This window comes from Carassius auratus, chromosome 2 (genome assembly GCF_003368295.1).
Source record: "Carassius auratus strain Wakin chromosome 2, ASM336829v1, whole genome shotgun sequence".
NCBI classification, from domain to species: Eukaryota; Metazoa; Chordata; class Actinopteri; order Cypriniformes; family Cyprinidae; genus Carassius; species Carassius auratus.
The window spans coordinates 19265379-19285074 of NC_039244.1; the positions used below are offsets into that span (position 1 = coordinate 19265379).

The following is a 19696-nucleotide window of genomic DNA, read 5'->3' on the forward strand; positions in this document are numbered from 1 at the left end:
AAGCAGAAGTGTTTGCTGGCCTTTCTTTATGGTCTAAACAAACTCCAGGATTGTGTTCATCTAGTTGTTGTCGTAACATCAACCGCAAGAGCAAATATTCCATTAGGAGACACACGCACACTTATTCTGTGGCTTGTTCTTAGTCCTCTGTCTTAATGCGATTCATTATTGTGTCATTTTCTTGTGCTCAGCTCTAGTGGTGTGTGTTTGTGTGTGCATTAGGGTTGTGCTGATACAATCATAAATCCAGATCGGTGACGTTATACTAATTGATTTGTTATATCTCTTAATTTATTCAATTTGCAATTCATACACTTTTGTTCAGAAGTTTAAGATTAGTGAGATTTTTTTAAAATGCTTTTGATAGAAATGTCTTAAACTCACGAGTCTGCATTTATTTGATCAAAAGTACAGTAATATTGTGAATTATGTGAACTGTTTTATTTTTAAGCAAGTTGAAAATGCTACTTATTTTAAATTTAAAAAAAAATTAAAAAGAAGTTTTAAAAGGATTTAAAATTATTTTATTTGAAATGTTTCATTAAAAGTTACTACTTTATGAAAGTTTTTTAAAACCATTTGAAATCACCATGAATACGAAGAATTTCTAGTGACCCTTGTATAAGGATCCCACAGCCAGCAACGCAACTCTGCTCAATTCTCGACTACTAATGTGTGTGTGCTTGTGAGAGGGAGGTTGTGTGTGCATGTTCAGACACACGCATGATCGCGTTCATAATTATATTTGAGGGCAGCAGCGCATGCATGTTTTTTTTTAACAGGCTGTCTCAGCAGAGACAAGCTTGCAGGTCACGTTGTTAGAAAGAGGCCAATAAAAGTGATTCCAGAGAAATCTATATATCACTGTAGATTCTCTTCCATCCACTATATAAGGACCTCTATGACCCTCAAGATTTATATTTAGGGTTTTTCCTGTCTTTCTTTCCTTTTCTTATACCACACTTGGGCTCTTTCACCTCCTCCGTTTTGGTGGGGGGTGAAGAAATATATAAACACTGACTTCAGTGGGAGAGGAGGACTTACAACATGACTCTGGTCAAACAACTGGCAGCAGTGTGCTGCTCTGTATAGTGTGTGTTTATAGGTTTTTTTGTATGTGTGCGTGTGTTTGACAGAAAGATAAAGAACATCAAAGGCAGAGGAATGCAGTTACACCATTTTAGAAACCTCTTATCAGAGTTAGGCCATTTTGTCATTGTTTTAATATTTACAATTGCAACGTGGTGTTACAGCAAGATACTGTAGGACATGACTGTAGAGTTACTGAGAAAACACCTAAAGGTATATTACAAGTGTGGTATTGAAGGGAAAAAATTTAGTTTCTGCAACACTCTTAACACGGTTTCTAAAGTATACACTTATTCCAAAAATTTGCAAACATAATTAATTTTTAATGATTTTTCTATCAGCTTTTTCAAACACTTCCCCATCTTCTATTGGTTGGACAAACTGATAGTCCCACTTCAAACTCAAAGAATATGTTAAGCCAGTGTTTTTGTGTCAAGCCAATCGGGTTTAAACAACCAGAATAATGTGTTGATAATGCCACAGTATTTACACTTTTTGGAAAATAGTGTTTGACAGTTTAAAGTTTTGTCATTTAAAATATCTGTACTGTGCCTGCAAATAATCCATGGAAATATGTTTTCTGTTCTTTATACAAACTGACATCAACATTATTTTATGTGGTAATCAAAAACAGACCACATATACAGTATGTTTTTTTTTTGTTGCACTTGTATGTATGTAAGTCACTGTGGATGAGAAGTATCTGTACTTTCCCTAAAAATAATTTATTTGAATATAACCCCCCACCCCTCTCTCTCTGTCTTTCAACAGTGTGCCCATCGTCATGCAAGCACCGTGCCTGCACTAAAGACAACCAGTGCTGCCATGACCAGTGTCTGGGCGGCTGCTTGGAGCCCAGGTCGTCGAGCAAATGCGTGGCCTGCCGCAACTACATGCACAATAACATCTGCGTTGACAAGTGCCCACCTGGTTTCTACACCTTTAAGGGCTGGCGCTGCGTCAGCTTCAGCTTTTGCCAGGAACTTCACAACAAGTGTAAGCAGAGCAAAGGTGACTGCCACCAATACGTCATCCACAACAGCGCCTGCATCCCAGAGTGCCCTTCTGGGTACACCACTGTGAACTCAACTTCGTAAGTAACCCACTACTTGTACGCTCTCCACTCAATGAACATGCACAAATACTAGTGCATATTCCCCCAAGCATTTTAAAGGGTACTTCACATGCTACACATGTGCGTCAGGACCCATAAAAGCTCAATCTTTTGTGTATGAAGTGTGACCTGTTAAGAGAGAGGGTGTCTGGGTCACTGCACCACTTTATGCCTCATTAAGACTTCAGACTTGAAAATGGAATAGGTAGGCTAGCCACTTGACTTTTTCTCTTGTATTTACATTTTCATATGCTCAAACAGTACCAAGGTGTTCAAAATCCCTTAAACCAGTGGGCCAGACAAGTCTGACCAGGCTAAAACCAGCAAGACGGCTTAGGCCGGTTTAAGTCATTTTAGAAAAAAGTCATCAAGAAAAATACTGAACTGCAAAGATAGCTTGGAGCGATCAAGGCTGTGCTGACCTCATTTGACTGTCTGAGTGCACAAAGGATCATTTGGGACGGAGCGAGTGTGTCAGAAAGCGAACGTCGTATGTTAATGAGAGGAAGTGTGTGAGTTTTAAAGCAACACTGCCGCTGACCTAGTGTGAAGCTTGCCAGTACTGTTTATGCCCATTTAAAGAAGGTCTGAGCAGGAATAGGACATCTACAACAGATCTCTAACCTCTGTTTTACAGATCTTTTCAGAACATAGTTTAGTTTTGTTTGTTTGTTTGTTTATAGTGGAAATATAGGATAACCAGTGTCTCATAGCTTTATTCCCTCTCACACTATTTCTATACACCCATTCCGTATGCAGAAGGATGGTCCATTCTGTTTCTTTTAATGGGAAACGTGTTTTATCAACTTAATTTGATATGAAGAGCAGCAGACAGGAACATTTTCCTTCAGAAATTATTCTTATTTGCTGAGTTGATGCTCAAGAAACATTTCTTATAGTGCTGGTAGGTTTGACCAAAAATCTGTATCACGTTATTTTTTAGGATTCTGGCTGTTTCAGTTTATCAATTTTTTTTCCCCTGACTCCTGTCACAGTCTTTGACTTACTCTAAGCCCTACGTTTTACGTCATCCGCTGGAATGCCACTCTCTCAGCAGTTAGTGGAATCTAAAGATTAAGGTTTATGAAGTTTTAAATATTTTAAAAACTATTTTTCTTACACAATTGTAACCGTTCACTTCAGAAGGCCTTTATTAACCCCCTGAAGCCACATGGAACACTTTTTATGATGGATGGATGCACTTTATTTTGATTCATAAAATCATGATTATTTTTTACTCACAATCAGTTCACTTCAAACTATTTACTATAAACCATCTAATATAAACTATTCTACTAAGGACTGTTTTTGTCCATACTGCAACAACACAAAATGCTGAGTCATACTGTCAATCAGCAGAAAGCATAAGCACCATAAATGTTTCAGAAAATGAGTCCTTATGACTCTTTCACTGTATTCCATGTCTTCTGAAGCCATACTATAGGTTTGTTCAAGTAACAGACTTGTGTGTAACAAGTTTATCAGCATAACTATTACACAGCTTCAAATGCTGTTTGAACCACTTTTATGGTACTTTTTATCATTTTTTAGGGCTTGACATTTTGACACACCATCCCGTTTTGTTGTATCTAAAAAGCAGATCTAAAATGTACTTTTGTGTTTATTGGAATTAATAAATCTTGTGGGTGAAGAAAAATGAACGTGAGTAAATAATGACAGAACTGACCCTGTAATGCATGCTCTTCCAGATAGGACACTTCTCTTTTCAGTTACTCTTTTTCTTTCCCTCTTTCTCATAATACTCTTGCTTCCCCTGTGCCGGTATGACCCCTGAACTGGGCAGTGTGGGTGCACTGTGGGAATTCAGACAGCAGACACACAAATCAAGGAGGCTGGACAGACACATTGCAGTGGTCAGGCCTCTTTCCCTTGCTGCCGGCCTCCATTCAGATATCAGGAGTTTCGACACCCTGGTCTCATCGGCTTGTATCTGTCTAGCATCTGCATAGACAGGGAGCACTGTCTGGCCACTGACAGATAAACGACTCTTGAGTTGTATCCCTGCCGCAGGGAGACATGGCATACTGGACTCTGATATGTCTGCAATACGGATTTCACCCACGCTCCAGCTTCTCTTCAGATTAGCTGGATAAACCGCAGAACATTCTGTCCTTTTTGGCAGGTACCACAAAAGACAATCAATTCCCAAAACACAGCGATGACCCATTCAAGGAATAAACTTGTGCTTTACCTGATAGGTGGTTTGTGCACATTCATGGCACGGCTTGGCATCTAGTATCATGCTGTGACACTATTATAATTAAGACTTTTGAAATGGAAACCACTGCGCCATATCCTTTGTTTTGCTTGTGGATTCACACTTTATTACGGTTGTTGTACAAATGTGCGTAGTGTAGTTTCACAGGAAACAGTGGCATGGAAAGCATCCTGCACAGAAGACAAACAGTTTCTGGCCTGACGTATATACAATAACAATCAGTGATTAAGTTGTGCCTCTGGGTGAGGCGTCTGAGAGGACATCCCATTCATTCTTGATTGCCCCCTCGGCCTGCCCTGCAAGGTCACCCACGCTCCCTTGCGCAACAGGATCCACGTCCTTGACACAAACAATCTGTTATTGTCATAATATCGCAAATTTGCTTCAGTGTCAACAAGAATAGAAACACTCCATCATATCTGCATTTCTTCCTTTCCGTGTTCTGTTCACAGCACATGTGGATGAATGACTTTTATTTGTTGTGTGGCTTTGTATACATGTCAATCTGTGATCTGTGCCCCAGGTTGAACTGCACCCCTTGCGCTGGCCTCTGTCCCAAGGTGTGCATGGGGCTGAAGACAGTGGACTCAGTCACTTCTGCGCAGGCTCTGAGAGGATGCACTGTAATCAACGGCAGCTTGGTCATCAACATCCGCGGAGGGAGTAAGAACAAACACATTTAATACAATTTTAACCTGTGCAAGGGTAGAAGGACACACACACACCCTCATGCACACACTCATTTCATTGATATTTAATTATTAATCTGTCAATTATTCTAGAGTATGATTTATATATACACAATTATAATAATCATCATTATTATTATAATTATTACAATTTGATATGTATTAGCAAATCGTTCAGATGTAATATTTAAAAATAATTAATATAATAATTTATTATATTAATTATTTTTTAATATTATTATTTGCACTTGTGTAATTAATCACAGAAACACATACAAATTTATGTACATTCAAGAGAGTCCGATTTTAAACTTGCTGCTCTTTCCATCTCTCCCTGTTAGATAACATAGCCTCAGAGCTGGAAGCTAATTTGGGACAGCTAGAGGAGATCACTGGCTACCTGACAGTACGACACTCATACGCCCTAGTCTCTCTATCTTTCCTTCGCAAGCTCCGAATCATCCATGGAGAGACACAGGAAGTTGGGTATGTGAACTGTCACCTAATAATCCCATTTCATCAATATATTCCCTCCTCTTCCCTTGTCCTCACTTGTGTGCTGTTTTCTTTCCCATCAGGAATTATTCATTCTACGCCCTCGATAACCAGAACCTGCGTCAGCTGTGGGACTGGACTAAACACAACCTGACCATCAACCAGGGTCGCATGTTTTTCCATCATAATTCAAAACTCTGCATGTCAGAAATACGGAAGATGGAGGAGGTGACGGGCACTAAGAATCGGCAAGCAAAGAATGACATCGTTTCAAAGACCAATGGAGATCAGGCTTCATGTGAGGAGGACATAGTGTTGATTTCAGGTATGCTCATATGCTCTTTCTGAATAAATCTGAATGCATTTTTGTTGCTGTTTCATTAGGTGAGAGCCAGGTTTTGAAGTTCACACAGATTCGCACGCTTTCTGACAAGATCATAATTAAATGGGAACCATTCTGGCCACCAGATTTTCGAGACCTCTTGGGATTCATGGTCTTATACAAAGAGGCGTAAGTGACTTGACTTTTTATACCTTAATCTGTCTAGACAGTTTATTTACAGTGTTTTAAATGAGGCTGTGAAGGACAGAAGTACTGTCCAAAATCTAGAGCGTTTTGCACATTGGAAACTTGTAAGTGAAGCCTAAATTTTAGTTTTGCCAACTTAATGGTCCATACCAAGTTATACGTGCTGTACCTCCACTTTGTTTTTATTTTCAACCGTATTCAAAGCGTCATCTACCCTTACTCTTTATTGCTAAGTTTGTAGTTTGAGTTCATTGCAATAAAGTGATGTTTTCTGTGTAAGGATGTGTTGACATTTCTCCCTGCTTCTCTAGGCCATACAAGAACGTGACTGAGTTTGACGGTCAGGACGCATGTGGCTCTAACAGCTGGGTCATAGCAGATGTAGACCCTCCGCCTCGTGCCACAGATGGAAAGGAGCAGCAGGAGCCCGGGTACCTCATCCTCCCTCTGAAGCCATGGACACAGTATGCCATCATGGTCAAAACCCAGCTCTCCGCTTCTGATGAACACCAAGTCCATGGAGCAAAGAGTGAAATCATCTATGTCCGCACCAATGCTACCAGTAAGAACTTCAGAATCAGTGTCACAGGAAGATTAGGCAGTTTATTTGCTACTCCTTATACTGTCAAGCAAAATGAAACTTAAAAAATATGATTATGATTAGTGGGGAGGACAAACTTAGAAATGTAAAAAGTTGGGATTGTCAGTTTTTTGTTTGAAATCTGTATTTGTGTGCGTGATCTCTTCACCAAACCTGATAAAACTGAATGTAGTCGTTTCTGAAGTTGTTTTCTGATTCCAGTTGCAGCATTTATCATGTAGGCTTGGCATGAGAGAGCAATAAAAGAGGTCAAAGGCTTGTAAAATAGCTTGCTGATGACTTTCAGCAGTGTGAAATCACTCAGCAGTGTGCAGCATGACAGGCCGTGATTTAGGAGAAAAAAACCAATGTGGTTTGCTTTTAATGCTGCCAGGTTCATTTTGAGCTTGTTTTGTCTTTCCTTCCTGATAAACCACATAAGCCTTCACTAAGTTGAGAACATTATTTCAGCAGCTGGTTGGCAAGCGCTGAAAGTAGTGCCCCCCCCCCCCCCCTTCTTTTTTCAGGTTTGGTAAACGGTTGGGTTTACATGCTGTGATATCGATGGTGCCCCTCCATTCTTCCTTTTTAGCTGGAAACTGTTATTGTTCTTCTTGTCTCATTGTTGACCCAGTCTGAAAATGTGGTCTAGCCAGAATTGAGTTTAATATACTGTTCTACTAGTCTACTTTTTTGCCTTTGTTTTTATTTAAAATCATTCATGGTTTTTCTATATACCTATGTGTGCTTTTTGTTTTACAGAACCCTCTGTGCCCCTGGACCCCATATCCTCATCGAACTCCTCATCTCAGATCATTCTGAAGTGGAAGCCCCCTAATGATCCCAATGGAAACATCACACACTACCTGGTCTTCTGCCAGCAGCAACCAGAGGCCAGCGAGCTCTATAAGTTTGATTACTGTCAGAAAGGTTAGAAAACATACAAGAATATAATGTAGACCAAACACATTAGCATTCAAAAGTTTAGGGTTGGTAAGACTCGGAGTGTTATCTGTAATTATGCCAGAACAAAGTCAGAGTCTTGTGTTTGTGGTGTTCAGGTATGAAACTGCCCACCAGAGCCCCCACACAGGTGGACAGTGAAGAGGAACAGAAGTGGAACCAAACCGAAGAGCAGGGCCAAGGTGGTCGCTGCTGTGCTTGCCCCAAAACAGAGAAACAGCTGAAGAAAGAGGCGGAGGAGACTGAGTACCGCAAAACCTTTGAGAACTACCTCCATAATGAAGTCTTTGAGCTCAGGTAAACTTACTGCTAACTCCTTTAACTAGTGTAGACTAGAACTGCAAAAATGTATCAATCTAATCATTAATTAAAATAATTGATTTGCAAATGATCAATTAGAAACTTCACCAGTAGTAAAAAAAAAAATGGTTTTCTATAAAAATAAAAATAAAACTTTTTGCTATTTTTGCACTCAAAATATAGCATATATTATAGGGACTTATTCATAGACAATGTTTTTCATATATTACATATACTTTTTATTTAGGCAATATATGTCATGCATAATAGAAACTTTATTTTAAGGGCAATATAGATCACACATTTTATAGTTTTTTTTTCATATAGGCAATATTGCATAAATTATATAAATGTTTTCATATATTAATAATATAAATTACATTCATATACACTGTAAGATATATAGTCTATATAACATGCTGCACATAATATGTGAACCTGGACCACAAAACCAGTCTTTTCTTTTGATTTTTCCCATGTTGCTTTGAAGAGGTGAAGCTTGCGAGATGAACATCTGTTTAGTGCAGGTGACCAATTGATTAATGGACTAAATAAGTGCTGCAACATATAGAACTGCCATTTAAATGTTTGCTTTACCGTAGTCAATCAGATTGTTTGATTTTTGACTGAGGGTTCATGATTTACATCCATAAAGGCAATATATAGCATAAATATATTCTGTAGACTCATTCATCTGTAAACAGTATATTTCGTATGTTATATAAACAGATTTCATATGTAGACAATTTATAGCATACATAACATAGACTTTTTCATTTATAGGCAATATTTAGTATATATTATATAGATTTTTTGTATATATAGTCAATATATAGAATGCATTAGGTCATTGTTTTACATATAGTCATTTTCTGCATTGTTTTAAGGAGAGCATTGTGCAGGATTTATCAAATTTATAAAAACTGTTTTAAGTTAGTCCTAGTGAAAAGGGTTCAGAAACATTCAAAGACTCTTGAGATGCAGCTGTCCGATTCTTCACCTGATGTGACCCTCTAAGTGGAGATTCTCAAGTGGTTCATGGTGTACATCTATTTTCTTCTGAGTTCTAAGCTCAGGGTTGAATTTCTTAGTAGTGGTCAAGCTGGGTTGTTTTTGACTCCACCAAGACCTTGAGTATATGTTTTTGTTCTTTTCCACTGTCTTTGTGTGTCTTTGGCCTTCAGAAGTTCACAGCTGGCTTTAAAGATCCCGTTCCACTCCTACACACACATGCACGCTCCCACGTACACAAAAACTTTCTCTCATACCTTGTACAGGCTTTGGTTTAGTGTAATCTTTTTTGGGGGTGGGAAGATGTTGTCTGCTTTGTGGTAGTGATAGACAATGTTGACAGTGACTATCACGACACATTTAGAAGAAGTGCAGACTCCTACACAGACTGTGTGTCTCGATACCCTTAATATTATGGTCGTCTTGCAGCTGTTCTGCACATTTTATTCACAGTGATTTTACAGACTACAAAATGTATTCAGTTAATTTATTTAGATGTTAATACATGGTTTTACTTAAAAATGATTTTATCCTCGGAAATGCTTTGGTTCTTCGAGCACACCAAAAGCACTGAATCCTCCTGTCCCGAGCTCTTATATTTGAGGATATAACTGAAGGCTGTGGTGCTCTGGTAGTGGTTTACCACTGGAATAGTTAAAACCAACCACATGAAACGCTCCTCTGCTCCCTCTAGTGGTGATGAGTAATGAACACAGTGAACTGGAATTTTGTGGCTCGTAATTCATCTATGGAGGTGTTTCTACGCCTTAAAAGATAACCTTTAGCAAATATACACATTTAGACTTTGTCTTCTGATATAATGGGTCAAATACATCAACGTTCAGTAGTCTGGGGTCAGTAATATTTTGTAGTGTTTTTTGATAGAAGTCTCTTTTGCTCACCAAGGTGACATTAAATTGTTATCACAAAGTAATACTGTGTAAAAGTATTACAATTGAAAATAACTATTTTTTCTGTTTTCACAATTGTGTTTATTTCTGTGACGGCAAAGCTGAATTTTCAATTTTCAATTCAATACATTTTTTTTCCAAATCATTCTACTGTACTGATTTGGTGCTCAAAAACATTTCTTATTATTCTCAAAGTTTAAAATAGTTCTTAGTGCTTCTTAAATTTTTTGCAAGGAGCCATGGACTCGTTGAGAAATATATAATTCAAAATAATAGCATTTATTGGAAATAGAAAACTTTTGTAACATTATAAATGTTTCTGCTGTCATTTTGATCAGTTTACTGTGTCCTTAATGAATTTAAGTATAATAAGAAAATAATAATAACGTGTTCTTGCGCAACAGTTTTTTGTCCAGTCGAATTCCCTGTCAAATGTGAATGTTTTCACAAACAACCTGCTTCAACAGGAAATATCAACATAAGGAAAACTGCACTCTTATTATTGTTTGAATTTGTTCGAAAGTTTTGAATGAATAGTCTCTTTAAGTCTCCTAAAACTGTAATTTGCCATGCTTTTATGTAATTATACAGTAATCTGTGGTCTGTATTCAACAATGAAGTGGTAATGGAAGTCATTTTCCTTCTGAGCTGGAGTGAAGCTACGTTTGTTGCAGAGCCAAAGAAAGAACAGACTCTGCGTCATGAGGCACATGTCATGTCCCTTTTGATTTTTCCCACGTTGCTTTGAAGATGTGAAGCTTGTGACATGAACATCTGTTTAGTGCAGGTGACCATTTGAGTAATGGACTAAATAAGTGCTGCAACATATAGAACTGCCATTTAAATGTTTGCTTTACCGTAGTCGATCAGATTGTTTGATTTTTGAGTGAGGCTGCATAATATACATCCACTATTGCATGACTCTCATCAGCTGATATCACAATATATGCACACGCTTTCAACATCCACAAACATTTGGTTTTCAGACACATTGATGTATTATAAAGGTCTGATCACACCATAAAGCACTCCAGTCAATCACATGTACTAATGCAAGATACAAACCATCTTAAAATACAAGCTGTATAGGAACCGAAGTCTAGACTAAGTGCTTCTTTGCATGTTTCTGTGTCTCTAGGACATCACGACAGCGCAGATCTCTGGTGGGCATTGCCAACAGGACCTCTTCTCGTCTTTTCACTACACCTTCTTCACTGCCCAATGGCTCTGCCACTCGTAGCCCAGAGGAGGAAGCAGAGGCCAATAAGATCTCCCTGATTGTTCAGGCCAAGGAGTCAACGGTCATCTCCAATCTGCGCCATTTCACCAGCTACCAGATAGAAATCCATGCCTGCAACCATGAGACTGACCCCTCTCGCTGCAGTATGGCGGCTTATGTCAGTGCCCGCACCATGCCTGAAGGTTTGGGATTGTTATTTTTACGACACATTATTATTTTATATAGTATAGCCATTATTAATAACTTTACCTTGTAACCTTTACCTTGTGTGTCTTATAGAAAAAGCAGATGACATTGTGGGGTCGATAACCTGTGATGTGTCTGAGTACTCCGTACACATCAGGTGGATGGAGCCTAAGGCCCCTAACGGCATGATTATTCTCTATGAAGTCCATTATAAGAGACTGGGAGATACAGAGGTGAGATGTTACATGAGACAGAGATCGAAGCCTGTATTCTTTCCAGGCTCTCTGCTCCATGAACGCTGGCTGCACTTTTAATCTTATTTTTATCAATCCTGTCGAAATAAACACGCGATTGCTCCAGATCAGCAAAGCTATTTTAGTAGCATCATTGCGTCAACTGTGTATTTCTGTCACCATGGAGAAATCCAGCCAGAGACAGTGGAAATGTTCCTAATGTTGTTTTTGAAAAGCTTTGGATAAACAAGGGTTGATTATATAAAGGCTAATGATTGTTGTAAGTGAAACAAAACATGATGGTTTTGCACTTAGTGGCACATGCGCCTGTTACCGTTGATGGATTTAAAACACTCTGCTGTAACTGTTTACACTTTAATTAAGTCTGAGGAGTAATATTTAGATGTGTTAGTGTGAGGTGGACTTTAATAACATGATAAAAGCTAAGACTTTGCCACTGGCTTATGGACATCTTCAGCAGTATGGGTTGTCTAACTGCATGCCTTTATGTCTTAGGAGCTGCACCATTGCGTATCCAGGAAGAATTATATTGCAGATGGAGGCTGCAGGCTGAGAGTGGTGCATCCTGGGAACTATACAGTGCGGATCAGAGCCACCTCTCTGGCAGGCAATGGATCATGGACAGAGCCAAAACACTTCTATGTGCAAGACCTACGTAAGACGCTATTATACACACACAACTTGTCTATAATGCTTATGAATATCACATTTTCCATTATTAAATTATGCATAAGACCCACATAACAGAATCACACACTGATATAATGGTGCAAAATGTCGAATTTTAATTTGGAAGCCCTGAAATGCCATGGATTATATTTTTTATATTATTATGTTGTTGTTTATTGGTCATTTAAATTGAAATTAAATGTATGCATTTAGCAGAGACTTTGGTCACACTTTATTTTAGGGTCCAATTCTCACTATTAACTAACCATTAACTATGACTTTTGCCTCAATTAACTCCTTATTTGCAGCTTATTAATAGTTTATAAGGTAGTAGTTAAGTTTAGGGTATTGGGTAGGATTATGGATGTCATGCATTATATGTACTTTATAAGCACTAATAAACAGCCAATATGTTAATAATAGAAATGCTAATAAGCAACTACTTATTAGTGTGAATTGGACCCTATACTAAAGTGTTACCGAGACTTTTATCCAAAGCGACTTACAGTGCATTCAAGCTAATCTTTTTACCTAACGTGTTCCCTGGGAATTGAACCCACAACCTTGCGCTGCTAACACAATGCTCTACCACTTGAGGCATTTACCACCTTACCACTTGTTTTTGAATTTATTATATATTAGTTTTTTAGTTCCTTGCCATTTTAAGGCTTTCTATAACACATTGGTGAATTATTATCAGTGTATGGATACTTACTATTTTAATTTACTTTTATTAATTGCTTAATTGTATCCTGCACCTGTACCACACTTGGTTTGGATATGTACACCTTTTCTATTGTGTGTATCTGAACAGGTGTGGACCCATCCAACATGCTGAAGATTGTGATGGCTCCTGTGATCTGTGTCTTTCTACTCATCTTGATGGGAGGTGTGGGCTTTTTCATTTTAAAGAAAAAGTAAGTCTTTCTCTTGTGAATATCCTTAAGACCAATGCAGAAAACTGTTCTTAATGAAGTGTGTGGATCTAATTTTGTTTGTTCATCTGACCAGGCAAACAGAAGGTCCGACTGGCCGACTTTATACCTCTCCAAATCCAGAGTATTTCAGCCCAGATGAGGGTGAGCAACTTTCCTTTACCTTTTCATGTGCTTAATGAACTCTGACAGAACATGCTGTGGTCGATGCACATTTAATTTTGTTTTAAAAGAACCAGCTGACCACATAAACAGTGTAATTGATTTAGGACGATCATCACATTTAAAATGATCTGAAATCTGCTCCATCTCAATTATGGCACTGTGTGTCATGCACATCTGTTGTGTTTGTGCAGTGTATGAGCCAGACGAGTGGGAGGTGCCTCGTGAAAAGATTAATCTGTTGCGAGAGTTAGGCCAGGGATCATTTGGGATGGTGTATGAGGGCATCGGAAAGGACATAGTTAAAGGTGAGCCGCAGACCTGTGTCGCTGTGAAGACGGTTAACGAGTCGGCCAGCCTCAGAGAGAGAATTGAGTTCCTCAACGAAGCTTCTGTGATGAAGGCATTCAGCTGCCACCATGTGGTAAGACATGCACATGTCAGCCTTCTGGTCCTGCATGTTTTGTAGTTAGACTCATGTGTTGTTTGTTTTCTTTTAGTTTCAGCTTTATTTTAATTTTAAGCTTTTCATAGATACCTGACATGATTTTGTGGGTTAGGTGAGGCTCCTGGGAGTGGTGTCTAAAGGCCAGCCAACTTTGGTGGTGATGGAGCTAATGACACATGGAGATCTGAAGAGTTTCCTGCGTTCTCTCAGACCTGACTCCGAGGTAACAAACCATAGCAGAGGAGTCACTATCACACCTGCCACAGCTTTTAGATTAGTTATAAGGAGCTAGACTTTTAGATTAATAAAAGTACAGTTTAAATAATGGGTTTTTGTTTTACTTTATAGAATAATCCAGGTCGGCCTCCTCCAACACTGAAAGAGATGGTTCAGATGGCTGCTGAGATAGCAGATGGCATGGCTTACCTTAACGCCAAGAAATTTGTGCACCGAGATCTTGCTGCTAGGAACTGCATGGTGGCCGAAGACCTGACTGTAAAAATTGGAGGTACAGTACCAGTCATAAGGGGAAATGTACCTAAGATTTAAGTGGTCCAGTCTCTAAATTGCCTGTGCAAAGCACTGAACGATCCAAGATACTAACATAACTGGTTCAGAAATCAGTATGGGAGTAGGTATTACATTGTATGAGGAATAAACCAAACAATAAATGCTTAATAGAAAAATATATGGATATCTTATAGCACAAGATATAAAATATTAGATAATTGGAAATATTCCCTTGGTAACTAACTGAAATAAATTGGTTTGTTGAAATACCAAAATTACTAAAACTGAAATAAAAATTTACTAAAGATATATAGAAATATAAAAATAAAACATTAAATACCATAACTAATAACTTGTACTATTTTTTTAAATCAAGTCAAGTCACCTTTATTTATATAGCACAGATTGTGTCAAAGCAGCTTTCTGGTGTCAAACAGGAAAATAATGTTTCAGTGATGCAAACAAAATTAATTTCTGCTGTAAAGATAACAATAACTAATCAACACAATGCAGACACTCTGAACTGATTCGTTGTTTCCCACGATTATGATTCCTGTGTAAATACCTTGTTAAAATGTGTATTTTCATGATATGTGATGCTTCCAATGCTTCAGTTTCATGTGAAATGAAAAAACACTGGATAATTATGTCCTTTTATGATAAACGATGCTAGTCTTGGGTCTAGTTCAAAATGAGCTGCTGAATACAAGATCATAACGATAAAGGAGGTGCAAGTGTTGAAGCACGGGATGTGCTGTAATATATCTTGTAAATTGTATCGTGTCATCTATTATTGTAAGAGCTTTCTAATGATGTTATTTTGTCTTGTGTTCTCTGCTGTCAGATTTTGGCATGACGAGAGACATTTATGAGACTGATTACTACAGAAAGGGCGGGAAGGGCCTGCTTCCTGTGAGATGGATGGCCCCTGAGTCGCTGAAGGATGGAGTTTTCACAGCTCATTCAGATTGCTGGTGAGCTGACCATATGCACACAAACAACCATAAAAAGACATGCATTATGTTTAATCACTCATGAGCCGTGCTGTACTTGCCCAGGTCGTTTGGCGTGGTGTTATGGGAGATCAGTACTCTGGCTGAGCAGCCATACCAGGGGCTGTCCAATGAACAGGTCCTGAAGTTTGTGATGGAGGGAGGATATCTGGACAGACCGGACAACTGTGCAGACAGATTGTGAGTATATTACTGACATATTGCCCTTTTTTTTATTTGATTGTTTGTTTTGACTGCTGGACAGTCAGACCAGGAGTTACAATTTCTACTTACCCTACCAACTTTTTCACTGGCGCATGAAAGAATGATAACTTTTATTTTAATATATATATATATATATATATATTATTATATATATATATATATATATATATATATAGCTGTTGTTAGTAACATAATCTGTTTTTTAACTTTGTTGATTATTTTTAGTTTAACTCATTTATCACATTGATTTGATTTGAATAATCTTGTTTTGATATAAAAATATAGATAAAAAATACAAAGAGGGGGAAAAAAAATCTTTATCAACAGTATGAAGGGTAGCACTTTATTTTACAGTCCTGTTCCTCATGTACATACTATGTACTTATTATAGTAATTACAATAACTATGTAATAACTAGGTACTAACCCTGAACCTACCCCTAAACCTAACCCTACCCCATGTAGTTACCTTGTATTACCAGAACATTCTTAGATAAATACACTATAAGTACATGTTAGTACACATACTGTAAAATAAAGTGCAACCGTATGAAGTGCATTAAACCTCTTAACTGGAAGTTCAGGGGTTCATTTATGAAAAGATAATAATGAATAAAAAAATGTTTAAAAATTAAATAATGAAAATCTTTATTTAAAAAATGTAAACAAAATAAAACACTTGCCAAAAAAAACGATAAAATGGTTTAATTTGATAATTCTGTGTTGCCTCTCAATTTTTTGTGTAATAATAGCCACCTGACTAGAGGTTGGTGTTTGTGCACTTCCACAGAGCAGTAATCCTTTCTGAACATTTTTAAAAAGGAAAATAATAACTATTATTATTATGGAGAATCGATTAATTTAACCATTTTGTCAATATTAAGTAATCATGTAATCAATAAAAAATAACTGTAGGCTGATTTTGAATATTTTAGGTAATCTAATCTAATTACCAGTATTTAACATTTGGAACTGGTTTATATAACCCAGATTACATATAATCAGTTACTACCCAGCACTGGCTTTGACCCAGCATTTATCTTTTAACTCATATCTATTTTTCCTGATCTTCCAGGCATAGCCTGATGCAGATGTGCTGGCATTACAATCCCAAAATGAGGCCCACCTTCCAGGAGATCATCGAGATGCTCCGAGAGGATCTGCATCCCTCGTTTCAGGAGGTCTCCTTCTTCTACAGCGAGGAGAACAAGCCACCGGAGACAGAGGAGTTTGATATGGACCTGGAGAACATGGAGAGCATCCCGCTGGACCCTTCCTCATACTCTCAGAGGGACTGCTGTCTAGACGGTGATGAGGGCTCATCCGTGGGCCTTCGGGGCAGTTATGAGGAGCATGTGCCATATACACATATGAATGGCAGTAAGAAAAACGGACGCATCTTATCCATACCTCGATCTAATCCTTCTTAATATTATTACCCCATCAAGCTAAATTAGATTGGTTTTCATCATTTTATAGATTCACTTTCATCAAGCTCTATATCAAAAGCTAATCAGAAAGTAATCTCAGGACATTTTTCTTTACTGCCTCAGTATGATGATGATGATACAGGGTGCAGGTTTTTTTCTTGTATTTAAAGATACACATCAACTGCTTCTTTTCTGTCTTTGTGTGAGTATATATATATATATATATTTGCCAAGTTTCAAGGACTGGTCAAATGGAACAAACTGTGAAATTAACCTCAGACAACCAAAAGGCTGCTTTAACATTACATCTCCTCAGACTTTCCCCTCATCCACCATGACTCTGTCCAGGAAAAAAAAAACAGAATCTAGAAGAAATTAAGAGGAAAAAAGTGACCTTACTCTGTTTGTGGCCTATGTAATGACAAGATGGAGTTGCGTCTGAATCTGCTTTGGTGGCAAACCTGTTGAACTTGGGAACTGTAGGATGAGTGACGTTTAGCATCCTTCCAAGAACAAACTGGCTACAGGGGAAGCCTGTACAAAACACTGCTTTACTACCTGCAACTCAGTATTCCAGACTACACCGAGAACGAACAGATTTTCGGACTATATTTTTTTATTTATTTGCCTACCTGTGCTCTTTTTCTTCTTTTTTCCCCCCGGTGTTCACACATTTACAGCTGAAGGATATTTAAACTGTTTTCAGGACTTTTGACTAAAAGAGTTCCTCAGATTGACCAATAGTTGCTGCTTTGGTATATTTTAGTGGGTATAGATGATGATAAAAGTATATATACATATATTATTGATGTTTTTGTAAATAGTTGATATGTTGTCCTTCGAGAGTTATTGCCGGTTGTAGAAAAATGTTTTTACATGTTTGTCTTGAATCTTTATTTTTTCTAATCTGAAAATCATACTAATCATCCTGGAGCTCTGATCAGCCAGCTGCTCCAAGATGCACAGGAGTTTCTAGATGCCTTCGGATTCAGATGTCAAATCTTGATATAAATGGAAATAACTGCTGTAAATAAAGCAGTGAGGTGCATTCAACAAGAGTGAATGGATGTGTTTCTGTTGTGTTTCTGTTGTGTTTATCTTGTGAGATCTGAACTTCTGAGTGGTTGCTTAAGGTTGCATTATTCTCCATAGTTATGTTTCATCTCCTTCAACTCCTGTGCCTGTCAGGATGGTGGATCGGGCTCCTCAGCTCTCAAACTCTTGGGGCTGGTGCTGACCTCTCCTCTTCATCACAGACTATAACTTCGCCCCACACCATCCTAAAGTCGTCGTCGGCCCATGAGGCGCAGGAGTTTTCTCCGTGGTGGAGGGCCATATCACCAGCCACTCTCAGGTGTAGAGGAGGTGTGAGCACAAGAAAGCGATTTGACCACAGAATTGATTACACTCTATTTATACTGTTCTGTAGAATGCATATTAGACATTAGACATTATAGTGACGTCATAGTCACCGTAAAGTTCCATTTAAAATCATGTGGACCTATTGGGAGGAAAACAGTTTCTCATATACTTGACCCAAAGTAACTACAGAGATTTTGCTGCCACCTGCTGTGTAACATGGTCGACTGTAAAAGCTGCAAGTTAATATTAATGCAAAATTACAGAATCAGATTATGAATTAGCAGCTTGTCTCTCAATATAACACAAGATAGAGGAGACCATGGAGTGTAGTAACCTATGGATGTAACATGGGATTTGTTGTAACACTGTCAGGTTGACCAATCAGAAACAACCTATGGTGATGTCATCCAAATCATATACTCCCATCTCCATTTTGAGGAGAAGTGACGTGTCTGTGAACAAGACAGAAAAGTGATTTTCAGGGAAGAAGGTTTTTTTGTTTTTTGTTTTTTGCCTAGCATTCATTGTAATGTCGATAATTTTTTTTTTACTTATCTTATTTGGTAATTTCTCTAGTTTAATTTGATGCTAGACATTAATGCTAACTTCAAACCCACATGTTCAAAGAGTTAGCTACAGTATGTAATGGTTGCTAGGGGTGGGATGGTTGTAACAGTTCATAAAAAATGTTAGGAACACTGGAAAAAGGGCAAAAAAAAGAAGAAGATTGGTGTCTGGGAAGGGACAGAAGAAGAAAACAGGCCCAAGTCCAGTGACCAATTATGATTCTTCTTATGATATTTCTGCATTGTGTGCATGGAACACTTTGGAAATGGGTCAAAAGAAGTGTGAATTGTGTTTCTTGTCAGTTCTGGGCCCACGTAGCCTGCAGCCCAGGGGCAGCCATCTACATTTGTCACAACTGTGAGACTGACTGAACCCTTATGAGATATACACTATACACACTCTCACATTGACACACACAGCAATTTGTTAAAGTGTTAAGTTTAAAGTCCCATAAGAAATACACACTACACACACAGAAATGTAAGTGTAAGTGTAAGTTTAAAGTTTCAACACAAATATATTATACAGACACACACACATACATTTGTTATAGTTTTAATTTTAAAGTTCCAAAGCAAAATACACTACACACAAAAATTGTATATAATTTTAAGATGAAAGTTCTAACAAACTATGATACACACATACTGTACACACACACAGCATTTTGTTTTAGTCGGGAGTTTAAAGTTTCAGAATATTTAAATTGTTAATTTTTGTTCTTCAATAAAGTACTTGCATAATCTGGAATGTGTGGATATTGTTTCACCAAATTACCTCTTATTGTTACATCTATC

The 19696-nt window shown here is 37.9% G+C and overlaps 1 protein-coding gene across 1 annotated transcript in view; it reads left to right on the forward strand.

The window, feature by feature from the left end:
• The window catches only part of LOC113119199 (insulin receptor), a 43360-nt gene extending 25329 nt beyond the window's left edge, over positions 1–18031 (forward strand). The window contains exons 2-20 of the mRNA XM_026288485.1: positions 1861–2182; positions 4966–5105; positions 5473–5617; positions 5710–5924; positions 6011–6137; positions 6467–6717; positions 7498–7665; positions 7797–7995; positions 11059–11342; positions 11440–11579; positions 12096–12255; positions 13084–13186; positions 13281–13348; positions 13561–13790; positions 13927–14037; positions 14163–14322; positions 15169–15298; positions 15383–15517; positions 16616–18031. Of these exons, the coding sequence (XP_026144270.1) occupies positions 1861–2182; positions 4966–5105; positions 5473–5617; positions 5710–5924; positions 6011–6137; positions 6467–6717; positions 7498–7665; positions 7797–7995; positions 11059–11342; positions 11440–11579; positions 12096–12255; positions 13084–13186; positions 13281–13348; positions 13561–13790; positions 13927–14037; positions 14163–14322; positions 15169–15298; positions 15383–15517; positions 16616–16970 (3443 nt within the window). The 3' untranslated portion in view covers positions 16971–18031. The remainder of the gene's footprint in view (positions 1–1860; positions 2183–4965; positions 5106–5472; positions 5618–5709; positions 5925–6010; positions 6138–6466; positions 6718–7497; positions 7666–7796; positions 7996–11058; positions 11343–11439; positions 11580–12095; positions 12256–13083; positions 13187–13280; positions 13349–13560; positions 13791–13926; positions 14038–14162; positions 14323–15168; positions 15299–15382; positions 15518–16615) is intronic.
• The last annotated feature ends 1665 nt before the right edge of the window (positions 18032–19696 follow it).